At 41.0% G+C, this 20,019-nt stretch overlaps 1 protein-coding gene across 1 annotated transcript; it reads right to left on the bottom strand.

Moving 5' to 3' along the window:
* Positions 1-5,907: 5,907 nt before the first annotated feature.
* Positions 5,908-8,598, bottom strand: RPL37 (ribosomal protein L37). Its single transcript, XM_059874042.1, has 4 exons — positions 8,452-8,598; positions 7,679-7,814; positions 7,275-7,359; positions 5,908-6,019 (listed from the first exon to the last, which is right to left on the bottom strand). Exons 1-4 carry the CDS (start codon positions 8,452-8,454, stop codon positions 5,950-5,952), a joined length of 294 nt encoding a protein of 97 aa, XP_059730025.1. The 5' UTR covers positions 8,455-8,598; the 3' UTR covers positions 5,908-5,949.
* Between the last annotated feature and the right edge of the window lie 11,421 nt (positions 8,599-20,019).

Below are 20,019 nucleotides of genomic sequence, written 5' to 3'. Positions count from 1 at the left end.
ACATTACAGTACACTCCAACTGTACAAGCTTTGAAGCGTAATTACAAAAGTTATTTGGCCTGATGTTAGGTCTTTGGCTCTAAAAATCTTGTACATCACAAGAAGTAAACACGCACACAAATCAGAATATACAAACTAGCATAGTTCATAATTTGAGATTTTGGGGAAAAATATTTATTGTAAGGCTATCAAATTTCAGGGTGGGATTGGATAGCAATCTAACATAATGAAAAGAAAACTTGGCAAGTTCTCTTTCGTGATGCAAAAAGAATTACTTTAGCCTTTTGGAAACATTCATTGAAGTATGAGGAGAAAATTATGTGTTGAATATCACACTGGGAAAAAAAAGAATGGATTAAGCCATAGCAAGCTGAAGAGGGAAAAATTATTTGGGATGTCTGCAGAGCTTGTTTGTGTCTTGATACCAAAAGATTGCAAGCTAGTTTTGGCTTTAACTCAAGCTGCTGTCCTGATCATGACAACACAATGAGAATTCAAAAAGCTCTACAGGTGTATACTAGAAAATTATATAATTTCATGAATTACTAAGTAATCTCTTAATCACTTAGATACCAGAACATTTTAGAAAATGAAAATAAATGAGCTGTTGAAGTCAGACGGGAACTAGTCTGTAGAAGCCATTCATTACTTTTGTATTTGCAAATAAAAGTATTACCAAAATATTTTGTTCATTTGTACTGTGACTTTTATGCTTATTTCCCTGCATTCAGTTTTACTCAAAGTTCTTTGTCACACCTTGAGCATTAAGTTGCTTTTAAAAACAGAATAAAAGCATAAAATCTACAATAGATAAAGTCTCCCATGCTGAGTCAAGTCAAGTATAATCTAGGCCAAGCCGCATAGTAAGATCACAATGGATTAATATTTAATATTTGATACCTATGCACAATACATATGAACCTACACATCTTACTTGAACTTTACTCAGTGTGAAAGGTAGTGATAAACACTTTACAGAGGAAGCACTGCTTCCTCTCTCACCTTTTGCATGTTAGAGTCATATTAGAAGACTGAGCTTTTTTGGCCAACAGCACAGCTTTGAGTAATATATTGTTAGGGTTTGGGGTGCAGGTCGTCCTCTGAAAATAGCTGTAGGAACAAAACATACCAGAGGAATTCCTCCATGAGTCTTTGAGGCCAACTTACTTGCTGATAATCGCTCCATTACACTATTTATCTTGAAAAGCCCATGCACTACTTTAAAAACACAGAATTTTAAAACAAAAAATTAGCTCAAAGCTGACTTAATTATTTCTGTCAATTATCTCCATTATCTTATTTTGAGACAGAAAATTGCTGGTAAGTTCCTCTAGTACAGTTTATTTCTTTTAAATGTAAATTGTTTCTATTTTCCAATTATTTTTTCCCATATATGGGAAGACTCAGGGTACTCTCGCATAAACAGAGCTGCTACTCTGTGGGAACACCCCCAGCGCTGTTACCCAGGGTGTTACAAGTGCCACCAGTGTGGAGACCCAGCATGTGTGCCCTTCGTGACTCACAGGGAGCCAGTGCTTCTGTGGTTCAGGGACACAGCAAGGCTTTCCTGACACATGTCTGCCCAGACACTGCAATGCCAACAGGCCCCTGTGCAGTTCAGGGCCAGCAAAGAGACCAGGAGTGGTAGATGATGTAATAATTTGACAGTACAAGAAAACAAAGGATTGAAGACAAAACGGAAAACATTCTCAGCTTTACTAACAATATGAAAGGGGGAACGTGAATGCGGGTTGTTTCTATGCTGGCCTTAAGACTTCCTTGGCATCATTGGTGTGTCTTGCAAACAGGCACACACTTATTGCCCTTTTCTCTTTGACTTCAGACTCTACATTACCACTGAATGTACGGCACATTTATTCCGCAGACACGTGGTACTATTTCCACTTTCCCTCTCCTTCCCTTAAAAGTGTATGTTTTGCCCAGCTCTAGGCTTTTATCTCTTCTGCTGTTTCTAGCAGTGTCTTCTAAGTTGAAGACACTGCAGAAATCACACAATCACAGAATGGTTTGGGTTGGAAGGCACCTTTAAAGATCCTCTAATCCAACCTGCCCTGCAATCAGCCAGGACATCTTCAACTAGACCAAGCTGGTAGAGCCCAGTCCAATCTCTCCTGAAACACTCCCAGGGATTGGGAGTATTATAGCTTCTCTGGACAGCCTGTTCAAATGTCTCAGCAGCCTCATAGAAAAAGACTTCTTCTTTTTACATAGCCTGAATCTACTCTCCTTTAGTTTAAAACCATTACTCCTTGTCCCATAACTGCAGGCCCTACTAATAGGTCTGTCCCCATTTTTCTTCCAGGTCTGCTACAAGTATTGAATGGCTTCCTGGAGCCTTCTATTCTCCAGGCTAGACAATCCCAACTCTCTGGTTCATAGGAGACGTGCTGCATCCCCCTGATTCTTCTTTGTGGCCCTTCTCAGGGCATGGTCCAACAGAAACATGTCTTTCCTGTTCTGGGGACCCCAGAGCTGAATGCAGCCTTCCGGGGTGAAGTCTCCCTGTAGATGGAAGGACAGAGGGGCAAAATCTCTTTGCTTGACTTACTGACCACACTGCTCTGCATACAACCCCGGATGTGGTTGGCTTTATGGTTTCTGGGCTGCAAGTACACATTGCTGGCTCATGTCCAGCTTTTCAAGCACCATTACCCTCAATCCTTCTTCACAGAGCATCTCTCAATCCCTTCATCTCTTGGCTGGGATTTGCCTTGAGAGCAGGACCTTACGTTTGGCCTTGCCGAGCATCTTTAAATTCACATGAGCCAGCTTGATCTTGTTCATGTCCTGCATGGCATCTCCCCCTTGGATGTGTCAACCGCACCACTCGGATAGTGCAAATTCTCAGACAGTGCACTCAATCTTACTATGTCACTGATGCCATGTTCACAGGGGGAGAAGTTACACTTTGACCTTCCCCTTTAGCTCACATGCCTACAGAAGCCCTTCCTCTTATATCCCTTGCCAGGCTTGCTTTAGCCACACCTTGCCTTCCCAAGGCTATCCTGTCACAACTGAGCAATGTCCCCATGCTCTTTCCAGGATACCTCCTCCTAGCTTTCCATTTCCTTCTTGCCCATCTGTTTGGCAAGCAGGTCTTGACTCAGCCATGCTGTTGGGTTTCCTTGCCTGGTTTCTTACAGATGGGGATTGAGAGCTCTTGCTCCCTGTGGAATGCACAGTTCAAGATCTGCCAGCTCTGTTCCACTCCCACGCTGAGGCAGTGGGTCCCAGGGACTAGCTCCTAAAACCTAAGAATTGCTGAACTCTCCTGCAGGGAGATGCTCATGCAGCCTGCTGTTGTGCCAGGGAGCTCTAAGGGCCTCATTTAGGACCACTCTTTACAGGATGACTGACTTTAGTCAGTCATGCAAGATGACTGACTTTAGTCTTCAGGCAGTTTCCCTACTGGCCGCCATCCAAGGCAGTAATTACTGGAAATTTTCCGAAGTTTGTAACCATTATATTGTTACTCTCAGGCTATGTTTCAGGCAAGTAACATTCCTAGGCTATCAGTGGATGACTTACTGTCTCTGGTCACTTTCCTTGGTTAGGTAACAAAGGCCCTGCTATGGACAGTGTTTCTGTTAAGTTCAAGGGCAGTTTTGGTGGGGGTGAGGGGGTAGAGGAGGTGTTTAAAGACATAATGCATCACCACATAAGGATTTTCTGAAAGGCAAGGATTTTTCAGAAACGCAATCTATCTTTCACCACTTGAACACCTCTCTGCCTTTAAGAAACCTTCATCCAATACACTTCTAAAAAGCGTACACTGAATAGGAAATGTAATTTCTGTGATGTAATTTGGACTACACCATCTATCAGTCTGAAGGATGCAAAAATCATACATTACAGACTGGGTAAGACAATAATACTGTATCCATAAAGTATGGAGTAAGCATTATGCAGAGGTTCAATAGATAACTTCCAAGTTAAAATGCTTAATGAGTTCAACAGATTATACACTGAGAAACCAGCAAAGCAAGAAAAGCAGCCTTTCAGTATTTAACACACTACCAAGAACAGAAAGGCATCAAAATCTATTTCCTGTACACTGCAAATATAACTGACACATGAAGTACACAATCCTTTCTGAACAGGACAAAAAAAAAAAAAAAAAACCAACCAACCAACCAAACAAACAAAAAAACCAAAAAACTGATTTCCTGCCCCTCACCAAGAATTTTAAAACAACTGAAAATGGTTATCAAAATTCTTGTCCATAAAATTCATTCTTGCTGCAAGTAAAATTCTTCCTGAAATAAAGGGTTTCAGTTACTCCAAGTCACTGGCAGTTTCAGTCACTGTTACCATGGTGTATTGCTTATTATACTAATGTTCATTTTCCAGGAGCAGAATTCATGAGAATCTAATAGGTAACAGCAAGCATCTAAACACTTGCCCTTACAATGTTTCATGTCTGCAGGTCAAATAGGCTGTTCAGAGCAAAATCCTCTACTACAGAAAGATCACCCAAGACTTGTCAAGCAAAGGCTTTCACTCCCACCCCATAGTCAGCATACCTGCCATACCACCAATCCAAGATCACTCAAGGAGCCCTACCCTACAATTCTGCTAACCTGCTTTTATAACCATCTTATTCTCAGAGAATAGGGACACATCTATGATTACTTCCTCCCTACATGTTTTTCCTTAACATCAACAAAAACATTTCAGGGGCACTCTTTAGCCCTGAGAATACATGGCCAGTACTGTGCAGAGTGCATTTCAAGAGCATCACTACAACTTATATTCTGACTTTCTCAAATGGACCAGCTGAATCTAGAGCAAGTAGAGTCTATTTGTTACATGCAACAGAACAGCAGCAAATTACTTATTTTGGTTTAGAAACAGCAAAAGTTGGTAAAATGGATTATCCAAAAGTTCTAACTTCATTTTAAAATATAGGAAAGTGCAGTCAGGCACTCCAATTTCACACCTGGCTGATAATTTCCGTGATTTTGCAGGTGATACATTAACTGCTGATCACTCAGGGACAAAGCAATATTCTGCTTCTGGAAGTTCATGACAAAACTATGAGCAGTGAGAACAGCCTCAGGAGTTTAAAGCATCTCAAGTTTTTCAGTTTCTAGTATAGTCTCTGAAAGGCAATCTGAAAGTCCTGTAAACCTTCACAGTAACTACTGCAATTCCCCAAACTTTCCTAGCAGCACCTTATAATCACTTAGTGGGAGTTTGAATCCCAGTAATGCACAATGTAGGGCTCAAATTCATTTATCTGTAATTTTTATGTAACTCCAACTAACTTACTGGTATTATTATTTACATGCAACACAGTCAATTCAGATCTGTGTATCAAGCTTTCCACACCAACCCCATCAGGCCATTCAGGCAATTTTGGCCCACCCACAGCAGATCTCCAACCCCCCTGTATCTACAGTACACACACTCCAGGCTTGGGAGTTTCTTTTTGCCCAAGAAGCAATGATCCACACACAATTATCCAAAGCAGTACCTTTGTAGGCTTTCGAGTGCCACAGAACTGTGAAAAAAGAACAGTATTGGACATCCCTCTTTCACTAACACCTCCCAAGACAGCACATAACTAGTTACACAGTTACTATTATTATAGTTAGTATCTTCAAAACAAAATTCTCGCTCTCCTTGCTACAGCATACTAAGATCAGAGGCACACAGGGCAAATCCACAGTACCAATTTACCACTACTCTAGCCTCCTTTGAGTAATACAAGCTTCTTTTTCAGTTCAGTGCAGAGATTATGGTCCCTTTCAAGACAAGATACTACCTAATGAAAACTCAATTAAAGGATTGTTTTAAAGAATCAGTTCAGAATTTGTGTTTTAAAGTATATATGTATTTTTATGAATACTACATTTCAGTGAAGTATGTAAAAAAGGTGACAGATTTTCTGGTTAAGACCATTTATTTTAACAAATAGATGAGTCTTTAAGATGAACTGGAGGCTGCAACAGCTGCTCTCTTGGGCTTCGGTGTGGTTCCCTCACGGAATCCATTCCTGCAAGTAGAAATATGGTTACCACTTTTTGAGAAGTTGATTCCTGCTCCAGGTTATTTTCTGATGCTCATGTTTTAGATGAAGCTCACTAGCTTTTTTCAATTTATCTCAGTAATGCACTGAAATTACTAGAGTTCACCTGTTCAGACTTTTTAAAAAAGAAACACATTATTAAAAATTGTCTTGAGTAAGAAGTATGGTTTTCATTCTTTTCTGCTGAAGTAAATTTCACTTCTTGAAACAGGAAGATTTCATTATCTGAGTGAACCCTGCAAATATAGCTCCCCTGCTAAAAGCACATCTTAGTTCACACTCCTTCTAATCTGACTAAAGAGGTCCTGTTTCTTAAGTGTATTTCTTACAAAAAATCCTCTATGCCTCCAACCACACTCTTCAGCCCTGAGCTTGATTTTGGATGACATTTCTACCTGAGCAACACTCAGTGGAAAGCAAGCTAGAGCTGTACACTGCATGGTGTTTTATGGCTGCCACTGGAAAAGAATGAACTAACCAAATGAATTGATCCCTGAATCACACCTATGACTGCAACTAAGTCTCTTACCTTTTGCTAATAAAGCCAATCTACATTTTTATGACAACACTCCTGAATGACAAGATATTTTTCATATAGCTTTTTTGTGTAGACCAGAAGCTACAGAATTCCATGGGACTCATACAATATGGGAATCATACAATACCCCCACTACCTCCCAAGTACAATTCAAAAGCTTTGTAACAAGTCTTAGAAACTTGCAACTCAGGATCTGATGCAATACCTAATTAACTTCAGGTCCCTCTCTTTTATTTAGAGTTCAGTCAGCGTTATTCCTGTCCTGAACTTTTTCTGAGTGAGCAAATGGGACTGGAGTGCATTTTGAGACTTATCTCAATAAACCTTTAGTGTAATCATCTATTTAACTGAATCAGAAATAAACAAAATACCACACAAATCATTTTTAGATGTGAGCTCCTTACTACAATAACATTTATGTTGTACACTACCTTCATTCAGTATAAACATTGGAACTTCTTACACACCTTTTGTCTTACCAATAAGGTTTTCTTAACCTCAAAGGAGAATAAAATGCAGACAACTATACAAAACACATTATTTTATTATATGTTCAAGAAGATTGTACTCCATTAAGTGACACTAAAACAAAATTAAAATGTTAACTTTGAGTGGTGAATTTTGTCATTAAGTGGTGTCCATGCAGGATTTCACAGCATGCTAGTCTGTAATAAATTGTTATACCTGAATCGACGGTAGACCTTTTTCAGGTGCCTCATGCGACCAGTACCAGTGGTGTTCCGTCTTTTAGCCTTTGCACTCCAGTTATCTAAAATATATAAGTCACTATTATTTACCTGTGCCAAGTAATTTTGGTTGCATGTTACATTTGTATGGTACAATTATTCAAGCTGACAAAGAAAAAAAAAAACCTGACAGTAAGTCAGTTTTTATTGAGTTATACTGCATATTACCTAGCCTACAGTTAAATCATCATTAATTTGAACAAAAATTCAAAATGCAAAATGACAAAACTGCAAAACGACACTGCAAAAAGTTTTCCTCCTTGACTGAAAAACAAGTCAAACTACTGAAGAAAAAGAAACACGCTTTTTCAAACAAGAGTCAGTTAGAAGTTTGTTACTTACACTTTCTCTTACGCTTCGCAGGGTAACCACATTTCCCACAGGTCGATTTTTGCAGATGGTACGCCTTGGACCCACATCGACGACACAGGGTGTGTGTCTTATTTCGTCGCTTACCAAACGACGAGGTACCCTTCGTCTGAAAAGCATTTCAAGACATAGAAATATCAGTAACACGTTCGAGTCACAAAATTAAAAGAATAAGCATTAAAAAACGGAGCGCAAACCGAGTCGTATCAACACGTCAGAGGCACATTCAACGCTAAACCACAACTCAGTTTTAACTACGAGCAGCCTCCATTTTCAGGACCCGTTGCCGCCATTCCTTATGTGCCCCCGCCCCTGTGCTGAAATAAAACGGAGCCACGGCGCGCTTACATCGGCTGCCCTCTTCCCACACCCATCACCCTAAAGCACCAAACCGCTCTCTCCCGACGAAAAGTGACTCGCTTTACACGCAGCAGCCACACACCCTGGGCGAGCGAAACCCTTCCTGCTACGTTACCGCCCGGCTGCTCGGCCACGGCAGCAGCAGATACGAAGCAGGAGTCACCAGAACGTCCGCGGCGCCACACCGCACCACGGCCTCCCTGCCCGGCCAGGCGCGGCAGCCGCGCCCGCCGCAAGTCCCCGGCCCCGGCCCCGGCCCCGCCGCCCATCCCGGCCGCAGCACAGCGCGGGGCCTCTCCCCGCGGTCCGGCCTGCCCCCGCGGCGCCTCCGGCCCGGGACGGCGGCGGATGGCGGCGGATGTCCCGCGAGCGAGCCCAGTACTCACCATCTTCGCCGGCCGCCAGCACCAAAGAGGCCGTGCCCCGCCCCGCTTCCGCCACGGCCCCGAGAGCGCTTCCGGGGGCGGCCGCTTGGGCGGGCCCGGGCCTGGCCCGGTGTGAGCGGGCGGCCCGCGGGTACGGGCCGGGCCCGGTGTGAGGGGCGCCCGGCGGGCCCGGACCGGGCCCGGTGTGAGGGGCGGCTGGCGGGTGCAGAGCCCGGCCGGGCACTGCGGGCACGGCCGGGGGCACCCCGGGGGTGCAGCCCTGCAGCAGCAGCCGCGGTGCCAGGAGAGTGGATCAGCGCCAAGTCCTGATCCTGCTCACACCCACAGTCGGAGTTACTTTTACAGAATCACAGAGTCACCAGTTTTGGAGGAGATCTACAAGACCATACAGTCCAGCGGTCCGCCCAGCACTACCCTGTAACCCTAAGCCCTTAAACCGCATCCCCCCATGCCAAACACAGACGCCTATTGAACACCTCCAGGGAGAGCGATTCCACCACCTTCCGGGTAACCAATTCCTGGCCAACTGAGCAGTTACAATTTAAACGTGAATCTCCCATCTCTCAGTCTCACGCCATTTTCTGTTCTCTCTCTAAGCACAGTAGAAGAGACCAGCCCTCACCTCACTACACCTTCCTTTCAGGGAGTTGTAGAGAGCAATAAGGTCTAATGGGTGAGTTTTTATAAGTGAAGTCCAGCCACAGGGTACTCCTGCCTGTAGTACACGACTTTCCAAGTAGGCTGCCTTGAACAGCGGGCCCTCCTGCACTCTATTTGTCCATGTCCTCCTCCAGACCCCTCCACAGTGCTGCACCATCTGCCTGAGATCAAAAGCGTTGCAATGGAAGTCATGGGCACAAAACAGGGAAGTGGTCACAGCACCTAGCCTGAGTCCAGAAACATTTGGACATTTGGCATCAGGACAATGCTCTAGACACATAGTGTAATTTTTGAGGCTGTCTTGTGCAGGGTCAAGAAATGGTTGATGATCCCTGTGGGTCCCTTCCAATTCAGCATATTCTGTGATTCTCTGAAAATCTGTTATTTAAATTCTCACATGCCTGCCTACTATGCTTCTTCAGTAGACTTACTATCTATACACAATTTTATCTTGAGAGAGTTCATTTCAGGGGAAATTGGAGAAATTTATGTATACTGTATTACCAGATCATTACCTTGTCATCCCAAACATTGATGCTATAGCCAGTTTATTTCTCTTTGATGGTAGAATTGTCATCCCAAAATTGATGCTATAGCCAGTTTATTTCTCTTTGATGGTAGAATTGTGTAACTTGTCTTACAGTACTTGATGAAAGCATGTCTTTTTCTGGTAGGCTAGATCTCAGTCCTTGTTTATTGACTAAAAATGCAGCTTTTCCCAAGTACAGCTGTCTGGGCCCACCAGAAGCCAACAAATTTTGAGCAATCCTCCCACTATGAATGAGTTGAACTCCTGTGACATGGAGCTCATTGATCAGAAAAAGGGGTAGTCCCACGGCACAATCCCCAGATTAGTAAAGCTGTGTCTGACCTGCTGCATTTTCACTCCTGGACAAATCATGTTCATATGGTTGTCTAAATATTAATTTGTCCTCATTTCTTTTGGAGTGTAGCCTCTTGTTGAATTCTTTTGGTGCTAATTTATGTAGTGGGAGGCCTTTGATCCTGCTAACGTTGAGGGATGGGGGAAAAAAGCCATTTTGACTGCAGCAGCATGGCTTCCAGACCCAAAAAGGTGTAGCTTAGGCTATTCACTCAGTTCTCTCATTTTTGGGTGGCAGTATTTCTGTTTGAAATAACAGAAATCTTTGCCTGTATTAATTTTACCTCACATGAAATCCAGACGTTTACTCCATCCATGGTCCTGCAGTAGCTAAAAAGGAGAGATTAGTTTCAAATGGTAAATCATCCCATCTTAAATTAGGTGTCTGAAGTAGGGTGAAGAAATGATCCTTGGGAGGAACTCTTCTTCCATGAATTCTAAGAGAGGACTAGGCAGGTCCATTAGGCTGGGCACATAGGTAGGTAGCTGAATTTAGGTAAAATTAATTTTACCCTGACTTGACTCAATGAAGATATTTTATAGCAATTCTGTCTTCCTTACCAGAAATGAGAAGAGAAATCGCAGTGTTCTATGGATGAAATACCATTCAGGAAAAAAATCAAAACAAACCACTTAACTCAAATGGTATGAACACATCCTACAGACTGAACTGGAGTCATATTTGTCCCAGCAGCCTTGCTGTGCTCCTTTTATCTAGTGTGTCCTTTGCTCTTTCTTTCTCACTAAACCTCAGAAATCTGGAAGATGGCATGGACATTGGACAGGTGCCATGGCAACAGCCTCTGAAGGAAGTCTGTTGGTTTGGCTGCCTGCAAGAATATGCAGGAATTATTCCTGTCCTTTGTGGGATAAAAATAATCTTCTTCATTTACATGTCTTCAAACCTATTCAAAAAGAAAGATTGTTGCTATCATCATGCATTTCTCTTTAGTATTCAGGAATACTTTTAGGGTAGAGAATGGGCAGAGCTGTGGCTGACCCAGTACCATTCTAGAAGGTCTTAGCCTGTGTGAAGCTCACAGGGGAGAAGAGAGTTAGTTTCCCATTGCTTAGAACCCACAGGCTCATGTATTGGCAGCTGCTGAATGGCACCAGTCTAAATTCACCACTGCATAATTCATGCTGCTTCTTTGTTGCATAGGAAGTAATCCGAAATTTAGAAGGTGACCTGACTGGATTTCAGAACTGTCTTTTTGATGTAGGAAACCGGTGTGTGTCACTGCAGCTGATATCCCATCACAGCTTCGTACAGCAATTTTGGTCCAGAAAGGTTTGTTGATGGAAAAAATCCTTTGTTATGCAAAGGAGTGATCCTATTAATCTTCTAGGCCAGGGTTTATTGAATACCATGATTGAATACCATGTTCTGCAGCCTGGCTGATCTGGTTGGAGTTAAAATACTGAAGTAAAAAAATAGATATGCCTTAGAAATAAGCCTTAGAGTTAAGTCTAGTTCAAGGACAAGGAGACCATAACCAGGACTGGCTAGGCATTAGAGAGGAAGGGGTGTGTGAGCCACAAATAGCCTCAGTGGAATTTGTTTTGCTCAGGTTTGATGTCATGCTACTACATCACACCATCACTGGGGTGCAGTACAGCCACACACACCCTGTGGTGTGACACAAAACAGGAGTTGAACTGGTTTTACTGAACTTGAACTGCTGAAAGGACTAGTATGTAACTAATGAGCAGCTGATATCCAAGCAAGTCCTGTCTAATATCATCATATGGCGTCACTTGTTTGTGCACATGTAGCACCCTTTGCTCAAGCAGGATTGAGTTAAAGGGATGGGAATAGTGAAAATTCAACCTTCATATATAGAAGTTTGAAGCTAGTCAGCACTAAATATTGTCTTCAATTATCTTCAGTGGTGCAGACAAACTGAAGTCTTTATTTCTTAGCATGGTCTCATAGATCAAAGGAATGCCTTTTGGTATCCTCCTGAATATCAAACACTTTAACATAGGTAACAGAATCTCAGGAATGCTACAGGAAAACTGAGGAATTCAAGGGCAACATTTTTATGAGAGTTGCCTTTGTGTCTCCTTATCATCCTGATTTGCAGAGATAAATATCTCAGTTGGAATTAGTGGGGAAGACACTGATTATTTGTTACCTAGCAGGCGGAAGCAGCATGACTTCATCTGTATAATATCCAGATTCTTCAGTTTGAAAACTTTTGTGTGTGAGTTTGAACCAGAAACACTGATCACCACAAGATGACAGTAGAGTTCAAGTAAAACCTTTCTACAAAAAACTCTCAGAGAGTAACAGTATATTAGGTTAATAAATTGAAATATTAATGAATATTATCTGTACAGTTCTTTCATCTTTATGACAATAACAGAAAATTTTAGCAAACAACAGTGCTTATGAATAAGCCTGTTGTATCCTGCTAAGAAACTAAAAAGCATAATAGAAAAGTTTTTCTGTTTGTTTAAGATGAAAATGAATACAAGAAAATTAAACAGCTGACATTAACTTCTGAAATTGCTTGTTAAAATACAGTGGAAGTGATAAAAAATTTTTAACAACTCAATATTTTTAAATTACAATTTTATAGCAGCCTTCCAGTACCTAAAGGGTGCTTACAAGTGGGATGAAAGGAGACTTTTTACAAGGGCATATAGTGGTAGGACAAGGGCGGATAGCCTTAAGCTGAAGAAAGGCAGGTTAAGATTAGGTATTAGTAAGAAATTATTTACTGTTAGAGCAGAGATGTGCTGGGACAGGTTGCCCAGAGAAGATGTGTGTGCCCCATCCATGTAAGTGTTCAATACTAGGCTGGATAGGGCTGGTCTAGTAGAACGTGTCCCTGTCTGTGGCAGGGGGGTGAAACAAGATGATCTTTAAGGTCCCTTCCAACCCAAACCATTCTGTTATTCTATTGCCACTCCTCAGCATCAGAGAGAGAGAAACTAGGTAGTAGCCTTCAGACCACCTTGGGAATAGCACTAATACTTGTAGATCATGGCAGAAGCATGACTATCATCACAAACATAGCCAGAAGAGCTCTCCACCCATTTTGTCTGCCGTTAACCTTTATCTTAGAGTCGCTGCAGATGGAATCCTGCTTTCTTCCCCACTAGAAACCACACTACAATCTTTCCTGTTCCATCTGTCTAGAGGAACAGGGAGAGCATATCTCTTCTCAGCAGAGGTAGCAAAAGTCCTGGGACATGCTTGCTACACAGTGCAACAGAATTCAGAAAATTCAGAATTTTAAAATGACCCTATTTTTTGTTTGGTTAGTTTTTTTGCTTTGGTTCTGTTTTTGTTTAGTTTTGATTCTTTTTTGCTTTCTGTTTAATCTTACGCTTAGATACACTACAGGGTTGTGGGGCTTTGTTGCACCAAAATCTCAGAGTGAGTTTCATTGTTTGCAGAGGTGGTTGCATGGCAGTTCGGACTGAGCACCAAACAAGGTGCGTAGGAGAAAGCCACAAGTTCCTTTATAAGTTACTTCTCAGTTCTATAACAACAAAATATTCTTGTTGGTATTATTTTGATAAAAAATAACCTTTCTTGATCTTGTCTTGTTTGACACTGTTGTCTTAAAACTTTGTTGCATTATTCATGCAAAAATATATGCACACATAAGCTTGGAGCAAAATTTTCATTGAGGAGCCACAAAAAGCATTTGAGCTACCACCATCTGGTATTATAGTCTGAATCACATTCCAGGTGGAAATGCTTGTCTTCTAACCACATGCCTCTTACATTGCAGCAGAAAATATTTTAGTGAGTGATGAGGAAAATGTTTGTACCAGTACAGACTGCAAAGTACTGGACTTAATTTTCCTTCAGATGGTTCTGGAATTTTTGAGAAGAGGCTGGTCAAATGGTTGTCTGAAATGGCATCGATTTGAGGGATCTTTTAGTGGGAAGGCAATAAGCTGGATGACCTTCTGAGGTTTCTTCCAGCTGTACTTTTGTCATGCTGTGATTTCATAAAAGGCCTCTAACTATAGAGACATAACTGTATCTCTAATCTCTAAGACTGTCATTTTCTCAGAAAAATGCATTTGACCAATTTTATACTTGGAAAAAAAAGGTCAGATCTTCATTAATTCTACTTTCAAATTTTGTCTACTTTTCTCGTGGTGGTGGCTTTTTTCTTGTGGTGGCTGGCCAAATAAGTGCTATGTCCCCTTTCTTACATGTCCACTGACAGACCTTTGTTTTAAACATCCATCCTTTCCCCATGTTATGTAAGTCTCTGAGTTGCATTTTTGGAGTTATTCTAAAGCTCGTTAAATCCAAAAGATTTATTATTGAAAATAATTATATAACTGAAAAGCAAATGTTACCTAGTCATGATCCTGAGATTAGCTCAGTAGGTCAGAGCATGGTGCTGATAACACCGAGGTTGTGGTCTTGATCCCTGTATGGGCCAGTATGGGATAAGAGCTGGGCTCGATCATCGTTGTGGGTCCTTTCCAATTCAGAATATTCTGTGATACTTATGTGTATCTTTCTGTGCAGACACATACACAGATGGTACACACTTAGCTGTTCTAAAAATGTTTTCTTTCCTTTCTTTTGTACTAAAAAAATATCAAAACTTGTCTCACTTGTAGCTAGACACTGCCTATACCTAAGCCCAGGCATTATGGTTGAAATTCACTAACTTGGAAGCTGAATGTCTAAACATAACTTACAATTCTTTTATACTTCCAAATGTTCTGTATGAATGATACATGGGCATGATCTTTGGAAAAATACAGTATTGATTGGTTGGGAAAAAAACTTCTCTTTCCTGCAGAGTGTTGGGAGTAAAAGTCTTTGTCTATTTGACTCTCTCAATTTTCTCACTTTTTACATGGAATTAAATGCATGGCTAGGTATGTCTTCAGTATTACATTCCCTCCTTGTGTTTCTCAGCTATGCTGTAAGTGCATATGTGAATAACTATCTTTCACATATAATAGTCTGATTTTACTAAATGTGAATGATTTTACTTCTCACCACCCATTCCTTAGAACATGGCTTGATCTTATCTTTCTGGAAATGCTGGAGAAATACAGAGACATGCGTTTTTACACTGCTTTCTGTCTCCTAAGGTAAGCAGATAATTCAGTTTTACAGGACTCATCCAGGTTTGACACCTGTTAATGTTAAAAGAGCTGCTACAGCATATACATGGTAAATTTTCAAATTTTCCATGAATATTGCAATTATCCTCCTATGTAAGTAAATGCAAAGCTGCTTACAAAATATAAGATATCTGATTTTCTTTTGGAAAAATCAATTTCTCACAAATATTTATTGTTTATAAGTTTCAAGTTTTACTTTAGATCTAATACTCAGGAACAAGCTCACTTTAAAGTATAAAAACCTGCCACTTGCTTAACACTCTCTACCTTGCATGAATTTGTGGGGGTTGCTTTTCATTTTTGGATGTGAGACACAAGCTGTAAAAAAAAAAAGGCTTTGCAGTGGAACAGACAAATTTAAGTTTTATGTTTACTGAAGATAAAGGCTTATTCCTAAGTTCACTTTCCTTTTTCAAAATCACTGTTGCATTTTATTATTTTCACTGGCTGAGAACCTTCCCTAAGTACAAATGAATTGCTAACAAAGGTCAGCTCAACTTTGCAGTTACAAATACTATCTTCTGTTTATTCTGGAATGTTTTCTCTGTATCAGGCATTTTCAGCTTTGCATTTACTGGAACTGAGGCATACTGGCTCCATCAGGGAATTCCCCTAACACCCATGTACAATTTCCCTCTTACACTAATTCAGTTTTCCTAAAAATAGAAGACAAAATAGTGCCTAACCTTATTAGTGTGTGTAAAGGGGACACAGAAAAGAAATTGAGCTTTTTGAACTTTTTCTTTTTTGAACACAAAATGGAACTTACAATCCTGTGGCCACAAGACCTAGATTAGACTAACACACCTAGCTTCCAGATGATGCAGGGCAAACTCAACTTCTCTGGCAGATGGTGGAGAATATGCCAATATGTACAGTTTCATATTTGGGTTATCCCTTTAGTTAGTCCTTGTTAACTAACTGCACAGTTTGGAGCAGAGCTTGAATATATGTTAGGAAGATATGTAGCCAAAAAAGTGTTTGCTCAAATAGGGAAAAATGCCTGAGAAAATGTTGCACTGTGTAAAGGTCACAAAGCTCTGACAAGTCTAAGCCTACTTATTATATTTTAACAGCAGAATAAATTTGGTAGCCCTCCCAGTAACAATATCGGTAATTTGCTTTTTCTGCTCTGTGTCTCAACCATTTTACAAGTTTGAAATTTACCTCAGTGCAAAACTGACCACCAATCTTTCTCAGGGTACCTTTCTCATGGATGCACATGCTTTTACATGGAAGTATTTCCCTGTCCTGGTGTCCCAGATTAAAGCCCCCCATGCAGCTGCTTGCTCACCCCACAGCAGTGGGATTGAAGAGAGAATTGGAAGTGTAAAACCTGCAATCTTGTGGGCTGAGATAAAGAAGGTTTAACAGGGGAAATGCTGTACAAACAAGCAAAGCTAAATAAGGAATTCTTTCACAGCTACACTTGATCAGGTCGGTTTTCAGTCATCTCCAAGAGAGCAGAGCCCCATTATACGTAATGGCTATGTCTTGTGAAGGTAAACATCACTGCTCCAAATGTCCCCCAGTACCATGTTCTTCTCCCCTCTTTATGTACTGAGCACGATGTCATATGGGCTGGAATAGCCCTTGGGTCAGCTGTTCCAGCTGTGCCTCTTCCCAACCTCCCACAAGCCCCAGCTACCTTGCCAGCATGGCAGTAGGAAAAGCAGAAAGGGCCTTGGCTGTATGCAATTCCTGCTCAGCAACAGTTAAAACATCTTTGTATTGTCAACCCTGTGTTCAGCACAAATCCAAAACAGCCCTGTACTAGCCACCATGAAAAACTTAACTCTACCCCAGCAAACAACAGTGCACCTGCTTTCATTACTGTCTCAGAAGACCAAATATGTATTCACCAATAAATGAGCAGAACTGTGTACCTCTCTTGCCGTGAGGCCCTGCAAAGGATGAATCAGGAGGCTTCCTTGTCTGTTGCTATCACAAACCTTATGTTTTACATTCTCTCTTTGGAATTATCAGTACTTATCATGTTTTTTAAATAATTTATAAAAATCTCAAAGTTGTTTGCAAGTTCTGAAAAGTTTGTAGATTACTGTTTGCTGAATACTTTTTCTAACTATTAGAAGTTTTACAGAACCTCCACCTCTGTTAGAAACACCATACTTTTGATTACTTTCATGAAGCATTTGGTACATCAACCAAATAAGCACAGAATGGGATGTCTTCTCAGGCTAAGTGGGGACAAGTCCAATCTCCCGAAATGAAGTTTCTTTCAGAGATGTTTAGTGGCATGGTCTCCACTCTCGGATAAAGAATTTCCTATTTATACAACTCCAACTAATCAAAACTGTTACATAAAAGTAATTGGATGGCGGGATAGGAAGAGGTTTTCTGAGAATTTTGTATCTGGGAATAAAAAAGTACATCATTAATATGGTCACAGTGACCCTGTACTTCAGTTCTGCTCCTTTTAACTGAACTGCAAGTACAGAGAGAAACCAGAATAACTCCCTACACTTACAAGCTTGTTGTCGAAAAAATAGCAAATGTTGAGCACATCTAAACTTCTCTGGGCTCAGGTGAATCTCTGCAACTACATTATCCCTTTCTTATTACTGGTATATGTTTTCAATTATCACAGTCTGATGGTGGTTGTATGCATAGCCAATCCAGAATGAGGGAGAGCCGGAGTCAAGGCTGTGTCACTTCTGTTTCTACACAATGCACTGCATCTCTGTTGCCTCTATGAAAGTTTGCAAAACCTTACTTTATCTGTTGAACTTTGTTTCCAGATGGAAGATATCCACAAAAGCTTATTCCAGGAAGTTTCACAGTAGCAGTTAGGGTTAATTACTGACTTCTCAAGTAAGCTGAGAAAATGAAAATGAATTTCAGATGGTCCTAAAAATGCTGTAGTTCAAAAAGATGTCCTAATAAGATCTGTTTCTTTGAAGTCCTGCCTTCCTTTTGTTCCCCAGCTCTCCTTTATAGGAATGAAGACTTTGTTCTGCTTATTGGAAAACATTTTTTAGGTTTTAATTTCAAGATACTTGGAAATTTTCAGAGGGAGACTAATGGACTTTGATGAAAGATTTTGTTCAAGGTTTGGTGCTTGAGGGATTTTAGCTTTTCAGCTAGTTACAATAATAAGTCTAGAATATATTCACTGATTCAGAAAGAACCAGAAATATAAAAGCATGGGTAAGGTTGCTAATGGTTGATATTTGACATTCTATTCACTCTACAGAGAAATAAGAAAGAGATGATATTTTAAAAAACACAAAGACCTCAGGCCAGAAGAGATCTAGATTATCAGTGTGAGATACTGCTCTCTCAGGCAGTCATATAAAGCACATCATGAATTTATTAAACTGTAGGAATTAAACTTAGAGTAAACAGTGCAGGAAAATACAAGAAAAAATCAACAAAAACTGAAATCATTGGATTCTTTTGAAAAATTGGCTTTGTTTGGGCCTGAGGAGTAATTGCTTAGAACAGGGTCAGCAGTCCTCCCTGTAGTTTAACCTCTAATACATATCTTATACACTGTGTGTAGTTCTGTGTCACTATTAGCGCAAATGGAATAATACTTTCACTCTAGTCTGTTTCATGTGACTCCTTCTGTGTTAGCATATTTAAAGTGCTAAAATCATGATACCAGCCCTCTGTTTCATTAAATTCACCTGTTTTATGTAGGTGTGCTGTTGCTGGACTCACGAGAGCATATAGCTCTGCTGTAGACACAGTACCACTGCTTCTGCACACAGCTGGCAGGTGAGCTCTCAGAAGAGCTTGTGCAGAAGCTATTGAGCCCTGTGAGCTCTGTGGACAAGATTTTCAGGCTGAGAAGGACTGAGTGGATCCAAGCTTGCTCCCAGCCGTTGGTGATGAAGACCATTAAAAATCCCTCTCATGTTTACTAGCCATACTTTGTTTTCTGTCATCTCCCCAGACAGATGGTCTGAATCTGAGCAGTTTTTGTCAGCCTGAAGGTAGAATGTCTCAGGGAGGCAAGTATCAGTAAGAGTAACAATGAAAGATAAATATTCACCTTCAATGAACAGGTTAATCAGGCCTGTCCAGGCAACTGATTGCTAGGTAATGTGGTGCATTTGGATGCCACAGTCCTGTCCAGGGGAGTCCTTTGAAGCAGTGAGCACTATCTGCTAGTCTAGGAGGAGCAGAAATTAGAAGACTTTGTGCAAGGGGGTGGTTCACTGGCACTTGAGCAGGTGCAGTGGCTAGCTGCACCTGCAAACAGAAAATTTTCCACTTGCCCTCCTTATTTTCCCACTTTCCACCTCTTTTGCCCCATCTCTCTTTTCTGTGACTGTGTATGTTTTTACCCTCTCCATGGGTCAGTTGCTCACTGGACCTTCTTTCTGGGAGAAGACCTAACTCATAAAAGCAGCTCAAACCCACCTAGATTTTTTCCCCTTGGATTTATTTTCTGCTCTTATGAAAAATTTAAACTGACTCAGAGAGGACTGAGGTGTGCCAAAGCCAGAAAAGACATGCAGAAGGAGCAAGCACATGGTGGTGATTGAGAATAAAAGCAGGCAAAGATGTGGAAAAAACAGAACAGTAACTCCACTTTGGGCAGCTTCAAGCTGCAGAGTTTATTCACCATGTCTTTTGTTTTAAGATCAGAACATAACTCTAAAGAATAGTAGTTATTTGTTTGCCCGGGGATGACCTTTGTGTACATACAGCCTGAAATGTCTGTGCTCTGGACAAGTCTCATATATTGCCAGTATACCACTGAAGCTCTCTGAGTTTTGAATCCTAGTAACTTGAGCTCTTTTGTTCTAACCCAGCTCTTTCAAACCAGAACCCTCACAGTCCTTATTTGTTTGGTGTAGTTTCTGCAGCATACAAATCCCAGTATCTAAGGCGATATCCTTCTACAAGGTGCCCAGAGAGAGAATCATTTGCATTAA

Source organism: Haemorhous mexicanus, chromosome Z (genome assembly GCF_027477595.1).
Source record: "Haemorhous mexicanus isolate bHaeMex1 chromosome Z, bHaeMex1.pri, whole genome shotgun sequence".
Classification (NCBI taxonomy): domain Eukaryota; kingdom Metazoa; phylum Chordata; class Aves; order Passeriformes; family Fringillidae; genus Haemorhous; species Haemorhous mexicanus.
This window is presented reverse-complemented; position numbering and strand designations above follow the sequence as displayed.

What these genes read in the sequence shown, in the direction of transcription:
- RPL37 (XM_059874042.1), bottom strand. An exon ending in TGCGAAGCGTAAGAGAAAGT is followed by an intron (nt 7,360 to 7,678) that starts GTAAGTAACAAA and finishes TATATATTTTAG; the next exon opens with ATAACTGGAGTGCAAAGGCT. An exon ending in AAGGTCTACCGTCGATTCAG is followed by an intron (nt 6,020 to 7,274) that starts GTATAACAATTT and finishes TTCTACTTGCAG; the next exon opens with GAATGGATTCCGTGAGGGAA.